This window comes from Oncorhynchus gorbuscha, linkage group LG09, assembly GCF_021184085.1.
Source record: "Oncorhynchus gorbuscha isolate QuinsamMale2020 ecotype Even-year linkage group LG09, OgorEven_v1.0, whole genome shotgun sequence".
Taxonomy (NCBI): domain Eukaryota; kingdom Metazoa; phylum Chordata; class Actinopteri; order Salmoniformes; family Salmonidae; genus Oncorhynchus; species Oncorhynchus gorbuscha.
This window is the reverse complement of record NC_060181.1, coordinates 89,575,824-89,601,368: the sequence shown is the minus strand read 5'-3', so window position 1 is coordinate 89,601,368 and position 25,545 is coordinate 89,575,824. Positions and strand designations below refer to the sequence as shown.

At 46.1% G+C, this 25,545-nt stretch overlaps 1 protein-coding gene across 1 annotated transcript in view; it reads left to right on the top strand.

The window, feature by feature from the left end:
* The window catches only part of LOC124044244 (tensin-1-like), a 329,213-nt gene that overhangs the window by 208,221 nt on the left and 95,447 nt on the right, over positions 1-25,545 (top strand). Inside the window, 2 exon segments of the mRNA XM_046363851.1 lie at positions 6,683-6,724; positions 17,642-17,691. Coding sequence (XP_046219807.1) covers positions 6,683-6,724; positions 17,642-17,691 — 92 coding nt within the window.

The following is a 25,545-nucleotide window of genomic DNA, read 5'->3' as shown; positions in this document are numbered from 1 at the left end:
AAAATTAAATTATTAAAGTTAAATTATTTCAAATTCCTATATTAAGGAAACCAGATGGCACAATCTTTTTTTTTCTTTCTGGATAGTCAGGGCAACACTCCAACACTCAGACAAAATTCTAAAACGAAGCATTTGCGGTTTAGTGAGACCATCAGATCAGAGGCAGACGGGAGGACCAGGGATATTCTCTTGATAAGTGCGTGAATTGGACCCTTTTCCTGTCCTGTTAAGCATTCAAAATGTAACGACTACTTTTGGGTGTCAGGGAAATTGTATGGAGTAAAAAGTACATTATTTTCTTTATAAATGTAGTGAAATAAAAGTTGTCAAAAATATATATAGTAAAGATACGTGTTCATACCATTAAGTAGTATTTTAAATAATTTTTAGTTAAGTACTTTACAACACTGTTCTTACGTGGGTTACAATGTTTTATATAAAGTAGGTATATACCACTTACACACAGACACTTCTCTCCAAAACAACTTTCAGTACAGTATGTGATCACTGTGGGAATTGAACACTTACCAACTGATCCACACAGGACCCAGTATTTTTCCTTTCAATTAAGACCTAGACAACCAGGCGAGGGGATTTCCTTACCAATCAGTGACCTCATTTCATCAATCAAGTACAAGGGAGGAGCAAAAATCCACAGACACTCGGCCCTCCGTGGAATGAGCTTGACACGTGTGCTTTAGAGTAATGGAAAATTAGAATACACACACACACACACACACACACACACACACACACACACACACACACACACACACACACACACACACACACACACACACACACACACACACACACACACACACACACACACACACACACACACACACACACACACACACACACACACACACACACACACACACACACACTTCTCTTCTGAGTAGGTATTTGTGGCTGTACTAGAGGTTTTAAGCATCATTGCCATATTAGTCGGGGCAGTGTATGTCTTGTCTACTGGCTGTGACTTTGATACAATGCCCTAAGATTTAATGCCGGTCTTCTTACCTAGTGTTAGTGTGTGTATAGGCTATCGTCCCACTCAGTGGCTTCTCATATCACTCCAACAATGTGAAGCTAATGAGAGCCAGCCTGCTAGTCAGAACAACCCCGACCAATGACATCATGTATTTCCTTTAGACCTGGCTCTCCCCTCTCTCCTCTCTCTCCCTGTTTCTCTCCCTTTCTCCTCTCTCTTCCTGTTTCTCTCCCTCTCTCCTCTCTCTCCCTGTTTCTCTCCCTCTCTCCTCTCTCTCCCTGTTTCTCTCCCTCTCGCCTCTCTCTTCCTGTTTCTCTCCCTCTCTCCTCTCTCTCCCTGTTTCTCTCCCTCTCGCCTCTCTCTTCCTGTTTCTCTCCCTCTCTCCTCTCTCTCCCTGTTTCTCTCCCTCTCTCCTCTCTCTCCCTGTTTCTCTCCCTCTCGCCTCTCTCTTCCTGTTTCTCTCCCTCTCTCCTCTCTCTCCCTGTTTCTCTCCCTCTCACCTCTCTCTTCCTGTTTCTCTCCTCTCTCCTCTCTCTCCCTGTTTTTCTCTCCCCTCTCTCTCTCTCTCTCTCTCTCTCTCTCTCTCTCTCTCTCTCTCTCTCTCTCTCTCTCTCTCTCTCTCTCTCTCTCTCTCTCTCTCTCCCTCCTCTCTCTCCCTGTTTCTCTCCCTCTCTCCTCTATCTCCCTGTTTGTCTCTCTCCTCTCTCTGTTTTTCTCCCTCTCTCCTCTCTCTCTGTTTCTCTCCCTCTCTCCTCTCTCTCCCTGTTTCTCTCCCTCTCTCCTCTCTCCCCCTGTTTCTCTCTCCCATCTCTCTGTCTCTCTCTCTCTCTCTCTCTCTCTCTCTCTCTCTCTCTCTCTCTCTCTCTCTCTCTCTCTCTCTCTTTCTCTTCCCATGGCTGTATATGGTTGTACTGCAGCAGCGTGACAGGGCAGTAGTAGGGATGGAGATGAGATGGTCTCTCTGGGCTGGGCTAATGGAAGGGATGTGTCTCTTAGTGTAAATATTTACCACAGAGGGTTTATAGATGTTCCCACGCGCTCAAGGCGTATCCCATCTCTGCTTTTCCCCAGCTAGGTACGTAGGAATTCTAGGGCCACGAACAGCACCTTTTCACACAAAACACTATTGAGAAATAAAATGACAGGCCTGGGTCAAAATTATATTTGAGGCATTTTTATGTATTTAAGGCGCTATTGATTTAACTTCCCTGGTGTGCTGATCATTGGTTCCATTGTACCAGGCTAAATCAAGTACACCGAAGTAATTGAAAGCGAACAGATTGCCTGCTATTTCTACCCAGATCCGATTATAACACACACTGTGGGATACACATGTGGACACAAAGATCCCAGACACATATACAGTGGGATATGAAATGATTGACATCCTTGATAAAGATGAGAAAATAATGACTGTGTAAAATAAATAATTTGAATACTGACCTATATTGTATGCTCAAAAAGGATTAGGGAAATGTTATTATTTTATACAAATACAATTTCTCAGAGAAATAGATTTTGTTGAACAAGTAATACTTTTTCTCAAAAAGGTAGGGGTCAAAATAATTTACACCCATGTTTTCAATAACTTTCAATACCTCACCATGTCAGGATAGCAGCACTGAGTCTTTTAAAATATATATATATATGCATTGGAGAACACTTTGGGAGGGATCTTAGACCGTTCCTCCATCCAGAATTGTTAGTCTGTGCTTATGGATTGCCCTCTTCTGCAGGTTTTCAATGCGTTTCATGTCCTGAGAATGGATGGCCATTGCAAAATGTAGATTTTGTTGCCAATTAACCATTTCTTTCATGTGTGCTTGCGGTATTGTCTTGCCGGAAGATCCACTTGAGGCCAAGTTTCAACCAGGTTTTTGGCTAAAATGTCCTGGCACTGGGTCAAGTTATTGATGCTGTTGACATTAGCAAGGGCCCCAGGACCAGTGGAAGCAAAATAACACCACCATCATATTTTACAGTCCTGGTGTGGGTGGCCAAAGAGCTAGGAGAGTCCTGGTGTCCGTGGCCAAAGAGCTACGAGAGTCCTGGTGTCCGTGGCCAAAGAGCTAGGAGAGTCCTGGTGTGCGTGGCCAAAGAGCTAGCAGAGTCCTGGTGTGCGTGGCCAAAGAGCTAGGAGAGTCCTGGTGTCCGTGGCCAAAGAGCTAGGAGAGTCCTGGTGTCCGTGGCCAAAGAGCTCTGTTTTCATGTCATCCAACAAATGTTAACGGCTGGTGTTCTCTCAACGGCATTGGCACATGGATTGGAACTGGTGCTTTGGTCAGATGACATGAAAATAGAGTTCTTTGGCCACTGGTGGGGTTTGGCGTTGAAATGAGAAAGTATGAGCAGAAAAGAACCCCATACCCACTGTATAATATGGTGGTGGGTCTTTGATGTTATGGAGCTAGTTTGTTTCCACTGGCCCTTGTTAAGGTCAACGGCATCATGAACTTTAGTCAGTAGCCAGTACCAGGACTCACGGAAAGGATGTTGTTTACCATTACTATTATGTCTGGCCATTCAAGTGTGAATGAAAAGGTGATAATGCAACCAGTCTGGCTGTCACAAATTTTCATCAACCGGTGATTGTCAAGCAAATTTTAATATAATATATATATAATATATAATAAATATAAATATAAATAAATAAATAAATAAATATAAATATCTAATAATAATATAATAAATTTTCTTTTAAACCTTTATTTAACTAGGCAAGTCAGTTAAGAACAAATTCTTATTTTCAATGACGGCCTAGGAACAGTGGGTTAACTGCCTGTTCAGGGGCAGAATGACATATTTGTACCTTGTCAGCTCAGAGATTTGAACTTGAGACTAGTCCAACGCTCTAACCACTAGTCCAACGCTCTAACCACTAAGGCTACCCTGCCGCCCCTGTCAGTCTCACGGTAATTGACCGTTATTTAACATTAACACATTTAGTATCTCCTAGCTTCCACACACAGCCTACAAGCCACGGGTGCCGACCTTAGGAACGTCTACATTTTTAAAAAGTCTATAGAGCCATGTAATATGGCCTACACCGTCACAATAAATCTATGTAATATAGCCTACACCTTCACAATAATTCCATTATTTATTTTTAGACAGGTCTAAAGAAACATGATACGAAGAAAATGTAGTCTATTTCAGAAGAACAGAATAGTGTACTCTGAATTGTCCTTATGTTAGGTTCTGATCTGGCTACTCCATATGGCTATGGGCAACACTAGTTCATTTAGCAGACAAGATTTGCTTAGAATTCAGTGGCATTATTTTATAGTATGAATAATACAATTGAACAATTTGTCCAAACAATTTGAACAAATCAAATCAAATCAAATTTATTTGTCACATACACATGGTTAGCAGATGTTAATGCGAGTGTAGCGAAATGCGAGTGTAGCGAACATGCTGTTATTCTGTGTTGAGCAGTTAACAAAGAAATAGGTACTCCTATACTGTATGCTTAATTTAGAGTTATTCATGTAACTTCATTAGTTCTTCAAACGTTGGGCTATATGTTTTGAATGATGATCTGAAAAAAGTTGCTTGAAAGGCATGAGCTATGCTTTTTTTTCTCAGGCTGTACACAATACATCAGTCACTCATTCACAATTTGACAAGCACTTGATAAAGCCTCAAATTTCACACCGGTATCCCCTTTGTGTGGCCGTAATGCACCCCCCAAAAAATCCATGCCTTTTGCGTCCAGTGGCCATTGTGCGCTTCTCCCTGAGTGCTGCGTGCTTCATCACGTGATCGGGTATTTCTCACAGGCTACAAGTGAAGACAGACTTCCGCATCCAATTCCGAGGTGCATATTGAAGATATTGGAAGAACTGTCCACTAGAGGTCGACCGATTATGATTTTTCAACGCCGATACCGATTATTGGCGGCCCAAAATAGCCAATACCGATCAATCGGCCAATTTTTTTATTTTTTTTATTTGTAATGATGACAATTACAACAATACTGAATAAACATTTATTTTAACTTAATATATTACATAAATAAAATCAATTTAGCCTCAAATAAATAATGAAACATGTTCAATTTGGTTTAAATAATGCAAAAACAAAGTGTTGGAGAAGAAAGTAAAAGTGCAATATTTGCCATGTAAGAAAGCTAACGTTTAAGTTCCTTGCTCAGAACATGAGAACATATGAAAGCTGGTGGTTCCTTTTAAAATTAGTCTTCAATATTCCCAGGTAAGAAGTTTTAGGTTGTAGTTATTATAGGAATTATAGGACTATTTCCCTCTATACCATTTGTATTTCATTAATCTTTGACTATTGGATGTTCTTATAGGCACTTTAGTATTGCCAGTGTAACAGTATAGCTTCCGTCCCTCTCCTCGCTCCTACCTGGACTCGAACCAGGAACACAACGACAACAGCCACCCTCAAAGCAGCGCTACCCATGCTTATATACTGTATATATGCCATTTAGGCTCTACAGCCCTTGTAAAGCGGATAAATGTGCTTAATTTTTAGAAGTTAAATTCACCACTTAAGTTGTTATGCAAATCTTATCAAAACATATAGGACTATGGGCTAGGCTACTTGAGGTGTGATACTAACCTTATCAAAACATATAGGCCCATGGGCTAGGCTACTTGAGGTGTGATACTAACCTTATTAAAACATATAGGCCAGGCTACTTGAGGTGTGATACTAACCTTATTAAAACATATAGGCTACATGAGGTGAGCGACTATGATTCACAAGTGATAATACATCATTCAGAAGTGATAATACATAATTTATAAGTGATCGACTAATAATGTCACCCATCAGACTATTCTTTATTTAATCTTGTCTTTACATTTACTAAATAATATATGTGTGACATTTGTTTAAATTTAGAATGGACCATTATCATGCACCTGTATCAAAACAGGGGCAGCGGGAAAAAAATACATCATCACTTAAATAGTGAATGGAGGAAGCTTTTCCCCGTGGTTTCATGACAACCAGGTAGACTATACTCCTGTTGTAAATATAAGCAATGTGTTTAATATTAGGGAAGTTGAGAAATAAATATAGTAGGCCTAGTCCATAGAAAGCTGATGGGATCCTCCTCTTTTTAGTAGAGGCCATCATTCTGTTTTCTCCCGCAATTGCATAGCCTATTGAAATATTGAGCAACATGAGCTCATGGACTCTCATGAAGTGTTTGATTAGATTTTCTAATACATGTGCATTGGTGTCAGAGTTATTAGAGGGACAATAGAGTGCTGAGTACCAGGCAGTTAGCAAGTTTGTTAGGCTACTAATGACCATCAGCAGCATCAGAGCCTGGAGAGCCTAATTACCGTGACTAAACACGGTCACGTGGAATTTGACTGCCTTCAAGACACGTGACCGCCGGTGTGGTGGTAATATGGTTACCGCAACAGCCCTAGGTATAATCACAACCAAGCTTCCACATTACAGGTTGTGTAATGTATTTACAGTAGTCTCAACTTTTCTCTTCTCTCTCCCTCTCTCCTCCTCTCCCTCCCTCTCTCTTCCTCTCTCTTCATCTCCCTCCCTCTCTCTTCCTCTCTCCTCCTCTCTCCCTCCCTCTCTCTCCCTCTCTCTCTCTCTCTCTCTCTCTCTCTCTCTCTCTCTCTCTCTCTCTCTCTCTCTCTCTCTCTCTCTCTCTCTCTCTCTCTCTCTCTTCCTTCACCCTTCTAGGCACCTGGTAATGACATCCCCCTGAAGCATGTAGAGACCTTGGTGAGTCTGAGCTCTATCTTATTGTCTATGTGTGTGTGTGTGTGTGTTATTGTTTCTAGCTAAAACACCTCAAACCATTAAAATAGGGATTGGGGATGCTATTGCCCCATTGTGTTATTGTCATTGTGTTGTTGTCATTGTTATTGTCATCGTGTTAATGTCATTGTGTTGTTATTGTCATTGTTTTATTGTCATTATGTTATTATTATTGTCATTGTGTTGCTGTCATTATGTTAGTGTCACTATGTTATTATCATTGTGTTGTTGTTATTGTGTTGTTGTCATCATGTTGTTGTCATTGTGTTATTCTCATTGTGATACCAAGCCTGCCAGCTCTTAACCATGTTGCTCAGGTACAAACAGAGTCTGTATGCATAGTATATTGTAAATACATACTAATCTACTGTGTTCATCCACAAAAGCACAGACACAAATACACATTACACACCCACACACAGTCACACACACACACACACACACACACACACACACACACACACACGCACGCACGCACGCACGCACACACACACACACACACACACACACACACACACACACACACACACACACACACACAGTAATGAAATACACAACCAGGGTTTGTATATCATGTCTCCATTATATGGTCTGTATCCGTTGCTACTTCTAGTTAATTTTGTCCACGTATTTTTTGGGTTGTAATGTTTGAATTTGTGTGCTTGTTTAATGGTGTGTATCCCCTATCCAGTTCAGAGCCAGCCATGTGAGTTACCTATCCCAGCATACAGCATAGACTGTCTTTTACACACCCTGTAAGGTTTGGACTGGGTCTTATTTAGTCTGAGAAAGGCAGTATCACGTTACAGATTGGGACTCACCACCCAAAGCCAAGACGCAGCCAATATTTAAAGAGGGAATAAACCACTTGTGTGTCTATTTGTGGCTCTGTGTGTGCCTGTGTGTGTCTGTATGTGGCTCTGTGTGTGTCTGTGTGTGGCTCTGTGTGTGTCTGTATTTGGCTCTGTGTGTGTCTGTATTTGGCTCTGTGTGTGTCTGTATGTGGCTCTGTGTGTGTCTGTGTGTCTCTGTGTGTGTCTATTTGTGGCTCTGTGTGTGTCTGTGTGTCTCTGTGTGTGTCTATTTGTGATTCTGTGTGTGTCTGTGTGTGTCTGTGTGGCTCTGTGTGTGTCTGTGTGTGTCTGTGTGTGTCTGTGTGTGGCTCTGTGTGTGTCTATTTGTGTCTCTGTGTGTGTCTGTGTGTGTCTGTGTGTGTCTGTGTGTGGCTCTGTAGGTGTCTGTGTGTGCTGGCTTTTTTATCTGTACGTTCCATTGGAAGCCTGCATGCAGAAATGTGGAAATGCTTAAGTGTACTGTATGTATAACTCGTATATTGTGTGTACTATATGTTTAACTAGTATATTGTGTGTACTGTATGTATATCTAATATATTGTGTGTATTGTGTGTATATATAGTATAGTACTGTATGTTTAACTAGTATATTGTGTGTACTGTATGTATAGCTAGTATATTGTGTGTACTGTATAGCCAGTATATTGTGTGTGTACTGTATGTATAGCTAGTATATTGTGTGTACTGTATAGCCAGTATATTGTGTGTGTGCTATATGTATATCTAGTATATTGTGTGTACTGTATAGCCAGTATATTGTTAGTGTGTACTTCTATGTGTGTAAGTCCATGCTGTAGTTACATTCCACAATTCCACAGGTAAAAGAGTGAGTTTATCTCCTGTCTACTGTATAAACACATTTCTCCTATTCCAAACAAAGTGACAGCTGGCCCTCAACCCCTATCAGCTGATGCCAAACAAAGACCACACACACACACACACACACACACACACACACACACACACACACACACACACACACACACACACACACACACACACACACACACACACACACACACACACACACACACACACACACCACTGTATGACTGTGTGAATCACTGCATAACTGTCTGAATCAGACTAACAACATGAGAAACGACAGATACGTCTAGTCTGACTACAACTTGGAATCCCATTTGGACCAGAAATATGCATTTAGACTCCGCTACAGCTTAGATGTAATCAGATAGCTATGATTCAATCATTGAAGTCGGGGGCTTAAACCGCTGGCATCCCGTGTTTAATTTAATGTAGACTCACTGTGGGCCAAATCCCCCTGATCTATTGACATCCTGTTTTACATCCCTCAAACAAATAGACTGGGGATATGTCTGTCTGTCTGAGGAGGGATGAGGAGGAGGGGGTCAATCTTCAGGGCTCCGTATGCTGGAGGGATGTTAGGTGGAGTGTGGGGTGGTGGGGGTGACTGGAGGGATGTTAGGTGGAGTGTGGGGTGGTGGGGGTGGCTGGAGGGATGTTAGGTGGAGTGTGGGGTGGTGGGGGTGGCTGGAGGGATGTTTGGTGGAGTGTGGGGTGGTGGGGGTGGTTGGGGGATGTTAGGTGGAGTGTGGGGTGGTGGGGTGGCTGGAGGGATGTTAGGTGGAGTGTGGGGTGGTGGGGGTGGCTGGAGGGATGTTTGGTGGAGTGTGGGGTGGTGGGGGTGGTTGGGGGATGTTAGGTGGAGTGTGGGGTGGTGGGGGTGGTTTGGGGGATGTTAGGTGGAGTGTGGGGTGGTGGGGGTGGTTGGGGGATGTTTGATGGAGTGTGGGGTGGTGGGGTGGATGTTAGGTGGAGTGTGGGGTGGGTGATGTTGGGGGATGTTAGGTGGAGTGTGGGGTGGGTGTTGTTGGGGCGATGTTAGGTGGAGTGTGGGGTGGGTGTTGTTGGGGGATGTTAGGTGGATTGTGTGGTGGTGGGGGTGGTTGGGGGATGTTTGGTGGAGTGTGGGGTGGTGGGGGATGTTTGGTGGAGTGTGGGGTGGTGGGGGATGTTTTGTGGAGTCTGGTGTGGTGAGGGGATGTTTGGTGGAGTGTGGGGTGGTGAGGGGATGTTTGGTGGAGTGTGGGGGGGGGGGATGTTTGGTGGAGTCTGGTGTGGTGAGGGGATGTTTGGTGGAGTGTGGTGTGGTGGGGGGATGTTTTGGTGGAGTGTGGGGTAAGTGGGGATGTTTGGTGGAGTGTGGTGGGGTAAGTGGGGTGATGTTTGGTGGAGTGTGGTGTGGTGGGGGGATGTTTTGGTGGAGTGTGTGGTAGGGGGTATGTTTGGTGGAGTGTGGTGTGGTGGGGGATGTTTGGTGAAGTGTGGGGTGGGGGGATGTTTTGGTGGAGTGTGGGGTAGGGGGATGTTTTGGTGGAGTGTGGGGTGGGGGGGGATGTTTTGGTGGAGTGTGGGGTGGTGGGGGATGTTTTGGTGGAATGTGGGGTAGGGGGATGCTTGGTGGAGTGTGGTGTGGTGGGGCGGATGTTTTGGTGGAGTGTGGTGTAGTGGGGGGATGTTTTGGTGGGGTGGGGGATGTTTTGGTGGAGTGTGGGGTGGTGGGGGATGTTTTGGTGGAGTGTGGGGTAGGGGGATGTTTGGTGGAGTGTGGGGTAGGGGGGATGTTTGGTGGAGTGTGGGGTGGGGTGGATGTTTGGTGGAGTGTGGGGTGGGGTGGGTGTTTGGTGGAGTGTGGGGTAGGGGGGGGGTGTTTGGGGGAGTGTTTGGGGGTAGGGGGATGTTTGGTGGAGTGTGGGGTGGGGGGGTGTTTGGTGGGGTGGGGGGTGTTTGGTGGAGGGTGGGGTGGGGGGGTGTTTGGTGGGGTGGGGGGGTGTTTTGTGGATTGTGGGGTTGTAGGGTGGGGGTGTTTGGTGGATTGTGGGGTTGTAGGGTGGGGGTGTTTGGTGGAGTGTGAGGTTGTAGGGTGGGGGTGTTTGGTGGATTGTGGGGTTGTAGGGTAGGGGTGTTTGGTGGAGTGTGGGGTTGTAGGGTGGGGGTGTTTGGTGGAGTGTGGGGTTGTAGGGTGGGGTGTTTGGTGGAGTGTGGGGTTGTAGGGTGGGGTGTGTTTAGGGTGGGGGTGTTTGGTGGAGTGTGGGGTTGTAGGGTGGGGGTGTTTGGTGGAGTGTGGTGTTGTAGGGTGGGGGTGGTTGGTGGAGTGTGGGGTTGTAGGGTGGGGGTGTTTGGTGGAGTGTGAGGTTGTAGGGTGGGGGTGTTTGGTGGAGTGTGGGGTTGTAGGGTGGGGGTGTTTGGTGGAGTGTGGGGTTGTAGGGTGGGGGTGGTTGGTGGAGTGTGGGGTTGTAGGGTGGGGGTGTTTGGTGGAGTGTGGGGTTGTAGGGTGGGGGTGTTTGGTGGAGTGTGGGGTTGTAGGGTGGGGGTGTTTGGTGGAGTGTGGGGTTGTAGGGTGGGGGTGTTTGGTGGAGTGTGGGGTTGTAGGGTGGGGGTGTTTGGTGGAGTGTGGGGTTGTAGGGTGGGGGTGTTTGGTGGAGTGTGGGGTTGTAGGGTGGGGGTGTTTGGTGGAGGGTGGGGTTGTAGGGTGGGGGTGTTTGGTGGAGTGTGGGGTTGTAGGGTGGGGGTGTTTGGTGGAGGGTGGGGTTGTAGGGTGGGGGTGGTTGGTGGAGTGTGGGGTTGTAGGGTGGGGGTGGTTGGTGGAGTGTGGGGTTGTAGGGTGGGGGTGGTTGGTGGAGTGTGGGGTTGTAGGGTGGGGGTGGTTGGTGGAGGGTGGGGTTGTAGGGTGGGGGTGTTTGGTGGAGTGTGGGGTTGTAGGGTGGGGGTGTTTGGTGGAGTGTGGGGTTGTAGGGTGGGGTTGTGGGGTGGGGGTGGTTGCGGTGGAGTGTGGGGTTGTAGGGTGGGGTTGTGGGGTGGGGTTGTAGGGTGGGGTTGTAGGGTGGGGGTGTTTGGTGGAGTGTGGGGTGGGGGGTGGTTGGTTGGAGGGTGGGGTTGTAGGGTGGGGGTGTTTAGGGTGGGGTGGGGTTGTAGGGTGGGGTTGTAGGGTGGGGTTGTAGGGTGGGGTTGTAGGGTGGGGTTGTAGGGTGGGGGTGGTTGTAGGGTGGGGTTGTAGGGTGGGGTTGTAGGGTGGGGTTGTAGGGTGGGGGTGGTTGTAGGGTGGGGTTGTAGGGTGGGGTTGTAGGGTGGGGTTGTAGGGTGGGGGTAGGGTGGGGTTGTAGGGTGGGGGTGGTTGTAGGGTGGGGTTGTAGGGGGTTGTAGGGTGGGGTTGTAGGGTGGGGTTGTAGGGGGGGTTGTAGGGTGGGGGTGTTTGGTGGAGTGTGGGGTTGTAGGGTGGGGGTGTTTGGTGGAGTGTGGGGTTGTAGGGTGGGGGTGATTGGTGGAGTGTGGGGTTGTAGGATGGGGTTGTGGGGTGGGGTTGTAGGGTGGGGTTGTGGGGTGGGGGTGGTTGCGGTGGAGTGTGGGGTTGTAGGGTGGGGTTGTGGGGTGGGGTTGTAGGGTGGGGTTGTAGGGTGGGGGTGTTTGGTGGAGTGTGGGGTGGGGGGGGGTGGTTGGTGGAGTGTGGGGTTGTAGGGTGGGGGTGTTTGGTGGAGTGTGGGGTTGTAGGGTGGGGTTGTAGGGTGGGGTTGTAGGGTGAGGTTGTAGGGTGGGGGTGGTTGTAGGGTGGGGGTGGTTGTAGGGTGGGGTTGTAGGGTGGGGTTGTAGGGTGGGGTTGTAGGGTGGGGGTGGTTGTAGGGTGGGGTTGTAGGGTGGGGTTGTAGGGTGGGGGTGGTTGTAGGGTGGGGTTGTAGGGTGGGGTTGTAGGGTGGGGGTGGTTGTAGGGGGGGTTGTAGGGTGGGGTTGTAGGGTGGGGTTGTAGGGTGGGGTTGTAGGGTGGGGTTGTAGGGTGGGGTTGTTGTAGGGTGGGGTTGTAGGGTGGGGTTGTAGGGTGGGGGTGTTTGGTGGAGTGTGGGGTGGTTGCGGTGGAAGTTTGGTGGAGTGTGTTTATTTTACCTTTATTTTACTAGGCAAGTCAGTTAATAAGGTCTCTTTACCTGCATTTGTGTGTGTGTTTTGACAGCTGAGGGCATAATTGAAGTCTGTACAGATTAACAAGGAAGTGGTTGCCAAGAACCAAAGCATCATGGGGCGTGTCGCGCCTAGGGCCGGTCATTGGCATTAGCTCTGTGGTTACACTGAAGTCTTTCAGCCCCACCACTGTTACTGGGCCCCTCAGTCTCTCAGCGACACAGTCCCTTATCATATGACTACATGAACAAGACCCACTTCTCTGTTCTCCATTAGTGTTTGTTTTTCTGTTTCCACATATGTTTGCCCTTTACCTTGACTAGACCATAAGCTCAAATGCTGAACAATAATTGAAGTATCACATCATAGGAGATTAGGCCAGGATAGGGTCATTTGTGAATTCCATGGCAAGCCAAAGATGCTGCTGTTGTTTCTGACCTCATTCAGTTGGGACAGTGACAGTCTGGACTGTAGTTAGTTTACCCTCAAGTAGCCTCATCATGAACTATACTTTTGTCGTGCCACACAAGTAAGAGAACCCTGCATGATTTACAAATTGAGAGGAGAGGAGAGGAGAGGAAGAGACCGAGAGGGGAAAGATGACGAGATACAGATGGAAGGAGGGAAGAGTTTTGGAGAGAGAAAGAGAGGAGGGAGGGAGGGAGGGAGGGAGGGAGGGAGGGAGGGAGGGAGGGAACAAACTCAGAGTGAAAGAGAGCAAGCACTCTGTGGAGTCTGATGGAGTTGGAGGCATTTTGTCTTCTTCCTCCACTGGAAGAGAAAAGGAGAGTTTTGTGAAGGAGGGTCGAACAGGACAGCGAGAAAACGAGAGAGAGAGAGTCTTTCACTCCTCTCCAGAGATGAACCGGGGACGGTCCCTGCGAAGACGTCTGTCCTCCCTCCATGGGGCCTGGCGATGGAGTACGGGCTACCTGTTTAGGAAGGTAGGAATGGAGGGAGGAAGGGCAGTGAGGAGGGAGAGGGGAGGGGTACCTGGACAAGGGAGCGAGGTAGGATACAAGAATGGCCGTCAATTCATGTTCTCTTCTCTTGTCTCTTCTTCGTTTTTTTTTCTGAGTTTCCTCTTTTTCCTCATGTCCTGTTCAAGGTCTTTTATTGTGCAACCTTTTCTTTCCCTTTTCAGACCTACCAGTCCCCCCCCCCCTCTACCTCCCTCCTTCATTTTCTCTGATGGTTAATTTGTAAGGCCTGCTTGTAAAGCCAGGCTCCCAGATGGTTTTGATCAGGGTTCCACGGAGACCCCCCACACGTTACCCACCCTTTTTATTGCTCAATGCCCACATTTGGTCTCCAGTGTTTTGTTGTATGTTATGGGGAATAAATAATTATAGTCAATCATATTTTATTTAGGAGAGAAATACCACTAAATAGACAGACAGAGATAGAGACATACATAGAGAGAGATACACACACACAGAGAGAGAGAGAGAGAGAGAGAGAGAGAGAGAGAAAGAGAGAGAGAGACCAGAACATCCAATCAATCAGAATAAACCAAATTACAACACAATCAAAACACAAAACAAAACTACATGACTTATTGGGAAACACAAGCAAAAAGCAAAATGTAGTGCTATCTGGCCTTAAATTGACAGTACACCATGGTAAACTATTTAACCATGGTTACCGATCAAAACCTTAGAAAAACCTTGACAGAGTACAGGCTCAGTGAGCACAGCTTTGTCATTAAGAAGGGTAGACACAGGAAAACCTGGCTCCCTGTAGAGGAAAGGCTGTGCAACCACTGCACCACAGCAGAACCCAAGACAGAGCTGAATTTCCAGTCAAAATTTCAAAAATATAAGACAATTAGAGAGTGTCATTTCCCAACCCTTATTTGAAACCCTTATTCAAGGTTTCAGAGACCTCTCTGATGAGAATAGGGTACCTGTAAATTGAATTGAATTGAGAGACACACAGAGAGAGAGAGAGAGAGAGAGAGAGAGAGAGAGAGAGAGAGAGAGAGAGAGAGAGAGAGAGAGAGAGAGAGAGAGAGAGAGTTATACATAGAGAGAGAGAAACACACACACATACAGAGAGAGAGACAGAGAGAGACAGAGAGCGAGAGAGAGAGAGACACAGAGAGAGACACAGAGAGAGACACAGAGAGAGAGAGAGAGAGAGAGAGAGAGAGAGAGAGAGAGAGAGAGAGAGAGAGAGAGAGAGAGAGAGAGAGACAGCCAGACACAGAGAGAGAGACATACACAGAGAGAGAAACAGACACAGAGAGAGAAAGAGAGAGACAGACATAGAGAGAGAGACAGACACAGAGAGAAAGAGAGAGACAGAGAGACAGAAAGTGAGAGAGAGACAGAGAAAGAGAGAGAGAGAGAGAGAGAGAGACAGAGACAGAGACAGACAGAGAGAGAGACAGAGCAAGAGACAGAGCTAGAGACAGAGATAAGACGGGTAGAGACAGAGAGAGACAGAGAGAAGACGGGAAGAGACAGAGAGAAAGAGAGAAGACGGGTAGAGACAGAGAGACAGAGAGAAGATGGATAGAGACAGAGAGTCAGAGAGAAGACGGGTAGAGACAGAGAGAAAGAGAGAAGACGGGTAGAGACAGAGAGAGACAGAGAGAAGACGGGTAGAGACAGAGAGAGACAATGAGAAGACGGGTAGAGACAGAGAGAAAGAGAGAAGACGGGTAGAGACAGAGAGAAAAAGAGAGAAGACGGGTAGAGACAGAGAGACAGAGAGAAGACGGGTAGAGACAGAGAGACAGAGAGAAGACGGGTAGAGACAGAGAGACAGAGAGAAGACGGGTAGAGACAGAGAGAAGACGAGTAGAGACAGAGAGAAGACGGGTAGAGACAGAGAGACAGAGAGAAGACGGGTAGAGACAGAGAGACAGAGAGAAGACGGGTAGAGACAGAGAGACAGAGAGAAGACGGGTAGAGACAGAGAGACAGAGAGAAGACGGGTAGAGACAGAGAGAAAGAGAGAAGACGGGTAGAGACAGAGAGAGACAGAGAGAAGACGGGTAGAGACAGAGAGACAGAGAGAAGACGGGTAGAGACAGAGAGACAGAGAGAAGACGGGTAGAGCTGTAGAGAAAGAGAGAAGACGGGTAGAGACAGAGAGAAGACGGGTAGAGCTGTAGAGAAAGAGAGAAGACGGGTAGAGACAGAGAGACAGAGAGAAGACGGGTAGAGACAGAGAGACAGAGAGACAGAGAGAAGACGGGTAGAGCTGTAGAGAAAGAGAGAAGACGGGTAGAGACAGAGAGACAGAGAGAAGACGGGTAGAGCTGTAGAGAAAGAGAGAAGACGGGTAGAGACAGAGAGACAGAGAGAAGACGGGTAGAGCTGTAGAGAAAGAGAGAAGACGGGTAGAGACAGAGAGACAGAGAGAAGACGGGTAGAGCTGTAGAGAAAGAGAGAAGACGGGTAGAGACAGAGAGACAGAGAGAAGACGGGTAGAGACAGAGAGACAGAGAGAAGACGGGTAGAGACAGAGAGACAGAGAGAAGACGGGTAGAGCTGTAGAGAAAGAGAGAAGACAGGTAGAGACAGAGAGACAGAGAGAAGACGGGTAGAGCTGTAGAGAAAGAGAGAAGACGGGTAGAGACAGAGAGAAGACGGGTAGAGATGTAGAGAAAGAGAGAAGACAGGTAGAGACAGAGAGACAGAGAGAAGACGGGTAGAGACAGAGAGACAGAGAGACAGAGAGAAGACGGCTAGAGCTGTAGAGAAAGAGAGAAGACGGGTAGAGACAGAGAGACAGAGAGACAGAGAGAAGACGGGTAGAGCTGTAGAGAAAGAGAGAAGACGGGTAGAGACAGAGAGACAGAGAGAAGACGGGTAGAGCTGTAGAGAAAGAGAGAAGACGGGTGGAGCTGTAAAGAAAGACAGGTCTAATATCTGGTGTGGTTATCCAGACTAACGTATTGGATGACGATGATGGATAACAACAGGTCTCCCCTCCTGCGCTCATGTGACATCCCCTCAGAGAAGTGTATAGGCCTCGTTGACCTCTCGTTGACCAGGGAAGCCAAAGAGACATAATTAAAATTGTGAGCTACAATATGTTACCCACTGTACACTCCGAAGAACTCGTACCAAAGGACTGTTCTGGGTGGATACTGAATGTGTGTTGGTAATGTTTATGGGTGGATCCTGAATGTGTGTTGGTAGTGTTTATGGGTGGATCCTGAATGTGTGTTGGTAGTGTTTATGGGTGGATCCTGAATGTGTGTTTGTAATGTTTATGGGTGGATCCTGAATGTGTGTTGGTAATGTTTATGGGTGGATCCTGAATGTGTGTTGGTAGTGTTTATGGGTGGATACTGAATGTGTGTTGCTAGTGTTTATGGGTGGATACTGAATGTGGGTTGGTAGTGTTTATGGGTGGATACTGAATGTGTGTTGCTAGTGTTTATGGGTGGATACTGAATGTGTGTTGCTAGTGTTTATGGGTGGATACTGAATGTGTGTTGCTAGTGTTATGGGTGGATACTGAATGTGTGTTGCTAGTGTTTATGGGTGGATACTGAATGTGTGTTGCTAGTGTTTATGGGTGGATACTGAATGTGTGTTGCTAGTGTTTATGGGTGGATACTGAATGTGTGTTGCTAGTGTTTATGGGTGGATACTGAATGTGTGTTGCTAGTGTTTATGGGTATGTGTGTTGCTAGTGTTTATGGGTGGATACTGAATGTGTGTTGCTAGTGTTTATGGGTGGATACTGAATGTGTGTTGCTAGTGTTTATGGGTGGATACTGAATGTGTGTTGCTAGTGTTTATGGGTGGATACTGAATGTGTGTTGCTAGTGTTTATGGGTGGATACTGAATGTGTGTTGCTAGTGTTTATGGGTGGATACTGAATGTGTGTTCTGTGTGCTGATTATGATAACCGATCATGGGTATGCCCCAAAAACATACTCTCACACCAAGACAATGTGTGAGAAAGAAAATCTTTGGTGATTTATGAGTTAAAGGGCATTTGGGGTGCTTTGGCTTTCTCACTGTCAAACCAGCATAACTGCATGTGGGGGCTTGACATCTACCTACGCAGTCTCGCTATTGAGAATGTTTGCTATAATGACTCAAGTCTTCCTTGTCTGCTTATGTTTCAGGGCTCCACAAAGTCCTCCAAGAGTATGGAGTCTCCACGCATACCATCAAGGTAAGCTCTTTTTATAGCATGGTGTACCACAGGGTGTATAGCAGGGTGTATAGCAGGGTGTACAGCAGGGTGTTCAGCAGGGTGTACAGCAGGGTGTACAGCATGGTGTACAGCAGGGTGTACAGCAGGGTGTACCGCAGGGTGTATAGCATCGTGTATAGCAGGGTGTACAGCAGGGTCTACAGCAGGGTGTACAGCAGGGTGTACAGCATGGTGTACAGCATGGTGTACAGCAGGGTGTACAGCAGGGTGTACAGCAGGGTGTACAGCAGGGTGTATAGGAGGGTGTACAGCAGGGTGTACAGCATGGTGTACAGCAGGGTGTACAGCATGGTGTACAGCAGGGTGTATAGCAGGGTGTACAGCATGGTGTACAGCAGGGTGTATAGCAGGGTGTACAGCAGGGTGTACAGCATGGTGTACAGCAGGGTGTATAGCAGGGTGTACAGCAGGGTGTATCACAGGGTGTACAGCAGGGTGTACAGCAGGGTGTATAGCAGGGTGTATAGCAGGGTGTATAGCATGGTGTACAGCAGGGTGTATCACAGGGTGTACAGCAGGGTGTATAGCAGGGTGTATAGCATGGTGTACAGCAGGGTGTATCACAGGGTGTACAGCAGGGTGTACAGCAGGGTGTACAGCAGGATGTATAGCAGGGTGTACAGCAGGGTGTACAGCAGGGTGTATCACAGGGTGTACAGCAGGGTGTACAGCAGGGTGTATCACAGGGTGTACAGCAGGGTGTACAGCAGGGTATACAGCAGGGTGTACAGCAGGGTGTACAGGGTGTACAGCAGGGTGTATCACAGGGTGTACAGCAGGGTGTACAGCAGGGTGTACAGCAGGGTGTACAGCAGGGTGTACAGCAGGGTGTATAGCATGGTGTACAGCAGGGTGTACAGCAGGGTGTACAGCAGGGTGTATCACAGGGTGTATCACAGGGTGTACAGCAGGGTGTACAGCAGGGTGTATCACAGGGTGTACAGCAGGGTGTACAGCAGGGTGTATCACAGGGTGTACAGCAGGGTGTACAGCAGGGTGTATCACAGGGTGTACAGCAGGGTGTATAGCAGGGTGTACAGCAGGGTGTACAGCAGGGTGTATCACAGGGTGTACAGCAGGGTGTATCACAGGGTGTACAGCAGGGTGTACAGCAGGGTGTATAGCAGGGTGTACAGCAGGGTGTACAGCAGGGTGTACAGCAGGTGTACAGCAGGGTGTACAGCAGGGTGTATAGCAGGGTGTATCACAGGGTGTACAGCAGGGTGTACAGCAGGGTGTATAGCAGGGTGTACAGCAGGGTGTATCACAGGGTGTACAGCAGGGTGTACAGCAGGGTGTATAGCAGGGTGTACAGCAGGGTGTACAGCAGGGTGTACAGCAGGGTGTATAGCAGGGTGTACAGCAGGGTTGATTGACTATGGTTCACCATAGCTTTTACATCCTCATTGATTCATCAATTCTTCATCAACACTTCATCTTCTGTTGTTTTCTGTTGTGTTGTGGTCCTTCTGTAGCTCAGTTGGTAGAGCATGGCAGGGTGTACAGCAGGGTTACAGCAGGGTGTACAGCAGGGTAACGCCAGGGTAGTGGGTTCGATCACAGGGTGTACAGCCCCAGGGGGACCACCCATATGTAGAATGTATGCACACATGACTGTAAGTCAGGGTGTACAGCAGGGTTGATTGATAAAAGCGTCTGCTAAATGGCATATATTACAATATATTACAATATTGTGTTCTGTTGTTTTCTGTTCTGTTGTTTTCTGTTCTGTTGTTTTCTGTTCTGTTGTTTTCTGTTCTGTTGTTTTCTGTTCTGTTCTGTTGTTTTCTGTTCTGTTGTTTTCTGTTCTGTTGTTTTCTGTTCTGTTGTTTTCTGTTCTGTTGTGTTGTTTTCTGTTCTGTTGTGTTGTTTTCTGTTCTGTTGTTTTCTGTTCTGTTGTTTTCTGTTCTGTTGTTTTCTGTTCTGTTGTGTTGTTTTCTGTTCTGTTGTGTTGTGGTGTGTTATGGTGTGTTCTGTTTCAGACATCCAGATAGGCTACTCTTTTCTGTGTCATATTCTTCCTGGCATTACATAAGCTGTCAGTTTGTGCTTTACTTGTGTAGAGATTTATTTAACCTTTATTTAACTAGGCAAGTCCGTTAAGAAAAAATCTTATTTACAATGACGGCTTGTTCAGGGGCAGAACGACAGATTTTTTTCCTTGTCAGCTCGGGATTCGATCTAGAAAACTTTCAACGCTCTAACCACTAGGTAGTGTAGAGATGAGGTGGTGGAGAGATGAGGTGGCATAGTGTAGAGATGAGGTAGTGTAGAGATGAGGTGGTGTAGAGATGAGGTGGCATAGTGTAGAGATGAGGTGGTGTAGAGATGAGGTAGTGTAGAGATGAGGTGGCATAGTGTAGAGATGAGGTGGTGTAGAGATGAGGTGGCATAGTGTAGAGATGAGGTGGTGTAGAGATGAGGTGGCATAGTGTAGAGATGAGGTGGTGTAGAGAAGAGGTGGTGTAGAGAAGAGGTGGTGTAGAGATGAGGTGGTATAGAGATGAGATGGTGTAGTGTAGAGATGAGGTGGTGTAGTGTAGAGATGAGGTGGTGTAGAGAAGAGTTGGTGTAGAAAAGAGGTGGTATATAGATGAGGTGGTGTAGTGTAGAGAAGAGTTGGTGTAGAGATGAGGTGGCGTAGTGTAGAGAAGAGGTGGTGTAGAGAAGAGGTGGTGTAGAGAAGAGTTGGTGTAGAGATGAGGTTGCTTAGTGTAGAGAAGAGGTGGCGTAGTGTAGAGCTGATGTGGTGTAGAGATGAGGTGGTGTAGAGAAGAGGTGGTGTAGTGTAGAGAAGAGGTAGTGTAGAGATGAGGTGGTGTAGAGATGAGGTGGCATAGTGTAGAGATGAGGTGGTGTAGAGAAGAGGTGGTGTAGTGTAGATAAGAGGTAGTGTAGAGATGAGGTGGTGTAGTGTAGAGAAGAGGTAGTGTAGAGATGAGGTGGTGTAGAGATGAGATGGTGTAGAGAAGAGGTGGTGTAGAGAAGAGGTGGTGTAGTGTAGAGATGAGGTGGTGTAGAGAAGAGGTGGTGTAGTGTAGAGATGAGGTGGTGTAGAGATGAGGTGGTGTAGAGCAGAGGTGGTGTAGTGTAGAGATGAGGTGGTGTAGAGATGAGGTGGTGTAGAGATGAGGTGGCATAGTGTAGAGATGAGGTGGTGTAGAGATGAGGTGGTGTAGAGATGAGGTGGTGTAGTGTAGAGATGAGGTGGTGTAGAGATGAGGTGGTGTAGAGATGAGGTGGTGTAGAGATGAGGTGGTGTAGTGATGAGGTGGCGTAGAGAAGAAGTGGCATAGAGAAGAGATGAGATGGAGTAGATATGAGGTCGTGTCGCGATAAGGTGGTGTAGAGATGTGTTGGTGTAGCGATGAGGTGGTGTAACGATGAGGTGGTGTAGAGATGAGGTGGTGTTGCGATGAGGTGGTGTAGAGATGAGGTGGTGTAGTGATGAGGTGGCGTAGAGAAGAGATGAGATGGCGTAGAGAAGTGGTGGTGTGGAGATGAGGTGGTGTAGCGATGAGGTGGTGTAGCGATGAGGTGGTGTAGAGATGAAGTGGTGTAGAGATGAGTTGGTGTAGAGATGAGGTGGTGTAGAGATGAGTTGGTGTAGCGATGAGGTATTATACTACAAGACAAATATACAACAGCAGTGAAGTTTTGAACATTGACACAGCTGTATAGTGTAAGTGTCGAGTGCTTTCCCCCACAAAACCAAGGATACAGTTCGAACCAATCATATGCTCCATCTGGCTCGTCACGTATCCTACACATTACCCACAAAGAAACACACACACCGTAATGGATCATTATCACACATATTCACATATATTCTCCTCATCACATGCTAAATGGGACTTGTATCGTGCATTTGTTATCAGTGATAAAGGGGATATGTTTCACCGGCTGTGTTTGTTTCAATGCGTGAAGGTGATCGGTGCAGCTTCGTAAGTGAGCGTGGAGAGATATGCGCTGGGCTGATAAAGTGAAAGAAGGCTGTAGTTTTGGCCCGTGGCTCCGTGGCAGCGCTGATGAGAAGCAGATTGGTGCCCAGTGCATGCTGGTGTCTGGAGGCAAAGGGAAAGGTGAAAGTGGGATACCTAGTCAGTTGAACAACTGAATGCATTCAATTGAAATGTGTCTTCCGTATTTAACCCAACCCCTCTGAATCAGGAGAACCAAACCTCTGTTCTATCAGTATAACCTCTACAAGAGTAGTAAGGAGAGAGGTAAAAAGAGAGGGAGTGAAGGACTGAAAGATGGTAAGACTGGATGAGGCCTATACTAAGAGAACAGACTGGATGAGGCCTATACTAAGAGAACAGACTGGATGAGGCATATACTAAGAGAACAGACTGGATGAGGCATATACTAAGAGAACAGACTGGATTAGGCATATACTAAGAGAACAGACTGGATGAGGCATATACTAAGAGAACAGACTGGATTAGGCATATACTAAGAGAACAGACTGGATGAGGCATATACTAAGAGAACAGACTGGATTAGGCATATACTAAGAGAACAGACTGGATGAGGCATATACTAAGAGAACAGACTGGATGAGGCATATACTAAGAGAACAGACTGGATTAGGCATATACTAAGAGAACAGACTGGATGAGGCATATACTAAAAGAACAGACTGGATGAGGCATATACTAAGAGAACAGACTGGATGAGGCATATACTAAAAGAACAGACTGGATGAGGCATATACTAAGAGAACAGACTGGATGAGGCATATACTAAGAGAACAGACTGGATGAGGCCTATACTAAGAGAACAGACTGGATGAGGCATATACTAAAAGAACAGACTGGATGAGGCATATACTAAGAGAACAGACTGGATGAGGCCTATACTAAGAGAACAGACTGGATGAGGCATATACTAAGAGAACAGACTGGATGAGGCATATACTAAAAGAACAGACTGGATGAGGCCTATACTAAGAGAACAGACTGGATGAGGCCTATACTAAGAGAACAGACTGGATGAGGCATATACTAAGAGAACAGACTGGATGAGGCATATACTAAGAGAACAGACTGGATGAGGCATATACTAAAAGAACAGACTGGATGAGGCATATACTAAGAGAACAGACTGGATGAGGCATATACTAAAAGAACAGACTGGATGAGGCATATACTAAGAGAACAGACTGGATGAGGCATATACTAAGAGAACAGACTGGATGAGGCATATACTAAGAGAACAGACTGGATGAGGCATATACTAAAAGAACAGACTGGATGAGGCATATACTAAGAGAACAGACTGGATGAGGCATATACTAAAAGAACAGACTGGATGAGGCATATACTAAGAGAACAGACTGGATGAGGCATATACTAAGAGAACAGACTGGATGAGGCATATACTAAGAGAACAGACTGGATGAGGCCTATACTAAGAGAACAGAGTGGATGAGGCCTATACTAAGAGAACAGACTGGATGAGGCCTATACTAAGAGAACAGACTGGATGAGGCATATACTAAGAGAACAGACTGGATGAGGCATATACTAAGAGAACAGACTGGATGAGGCCTATACTAAGAGAACAGACTGGATGAGGCATATACTAAGAGAACAGACTGGATGAGGCATATACTAAGATAACAGACTGGATGAGGCATATACTAAGAGAACAGACTGGATGAGGCATATACTAAGAGAACAGACTGGATGAGGCATATACTAAGAGAACAGACTGGATGAGGCCATATACTAAGAGAACAGACTGGATGAGGCATATACTAAGAGAACAGACTGGATGAGGCATATACTAAGAGAACAGACTGGATGAGGCATATACTAAGAGAACAGACTGGATGAGGCATATACTAAGAGAACAGACTGGATGAGGCATATACTAAGAGAACAGACTGGATGAGGCATATACTAAGAGAACAGACTGGATGAGGCATATACTAAGAGAACAGACTGGATGAGGCATATACTAAGAGAACAGACTGGATGAGGCATATACTAAGAGAACAGACTGGATGAGGCATATACTAAGAGAACAGACTGGATTAGGCATATACTAAGAGAACAGACTGGATGAGGCATATACTAAGAGAACAGACTGGATGAGGCATATACTAAGAGAACAGACTGGATGAGGCATATACTAAGAGAACAGACTGGATTAGGCATATACTAAGAGAACAGACTGGATGAGGCATATACTAAGAGAACAGACTGGATGAGGCATATACTAAAAGAACAGACTGGATGAGGCATATACTAAGAGAACAGACTGGATGAGGCATATACTAAAAAGAACAGACTGGATGAGGCATATACTAAGAGAACAGACTGGATGAGGCATATACTAAGAGAACAGACTGGATGAGGCATATACTAAAAGAACAGACTGGATGAGGCATATACTAAAAGAACAGACTGGATGAGGCATATACTAAGAGAACAGACTGGATGAGGCATATACTAAGAGAACAGACTGGATGAGGCATATACTAAGAGAACAGACTGGATGAGGCATATACTAAAAGAACAGACTGGATGAGGCATATACTAAGAGAACAGACTGGATGAGGCATATACTAAAAGAACAGACTGGATGAGGCATATACTAAGAGAACAGACTGGATGAGGCATATACTAAGAGAACAGACTGGATGAGGCATATACTAAGAGAACAGACTGGATGAGGCCTATACTAAGAGAACAGAGTGGATGAGGCCTATACTAAGAGAACAGACTGGATGAGGCCTATACTAAGAGAACAGACTGGATGAGGCATATACTAAGAGAACAGACTGGATGAGGCATATACTAAGAGAACAGACTGGATGAGGCCTATATTAAGAGAACAGACTGGATGAGGCATATACTAAGAGAACAGACTGGATGAGGCATATACTAAGAGAACAGACTGGATGAGGCATATACTAAGAGAACAGACTGGATGAGGCATATACTAAGAGAACAGACTGGATGAGGCATATACTAAGAGAACAGACTGGATGAGGCCTATACTAAGAGAACAGACTGGATGAGGCATATACTAAGAGAACAGACTAGATGAGGCATATACTAAGAGAACAGACTGGATGAGGCATATACTAAGAGAACAGACTGGATGAGGCATATACTAAGAGAACAGACTGGATGAGGCATATACTAAGAGAACAGACTGGATGAGGCATATACTAAGAGAACAGACTGGATGAGGCATATACTAAGAGAACAGACTGGATGAGGCATATACTAAGAGAACAGACTGGATGAGGCATATACTAAGAGAACAGACTGGATGAGGCATATACTAAGAGAACAGACTGGATTAGGCATATACTAAGAGAACAGACTGGATGAGGCATATACTAAGAGAACAGACTGGATGAGGCATATACTAAGAGAACAGACTGGATGAGGCATATACTAAGAGAACAGACTGGATTAGGCATATACTAAGAGAACAGACTGGATGAGGCATATACTAAGAGAACAGACTGGATGAGGCATATACTAAGAGAACAGACTGGATTAGGCATATACTAAGAGAACAGACTGGATGAGGCATATACTAAGAGAACAGACTGGATGAGGCATATACTAAGAGAACAGACTGGATGAGGCATATACTAAGAGAACAGACTGGATGAGGCATATACTAAGAGAACAGACTGGATGAGGCATATACTAAGAGAACAGACTGGATGTGTCATGTTTGTCATTTATTATCATGTCTTGTCCCTGTGCTCCCCATTCTATTCGTTTCCCTCTGCTGGTCTTATTAGGCTCTTTCCCTCTTTCTATCCCTCTCTCTCCCCCTCCC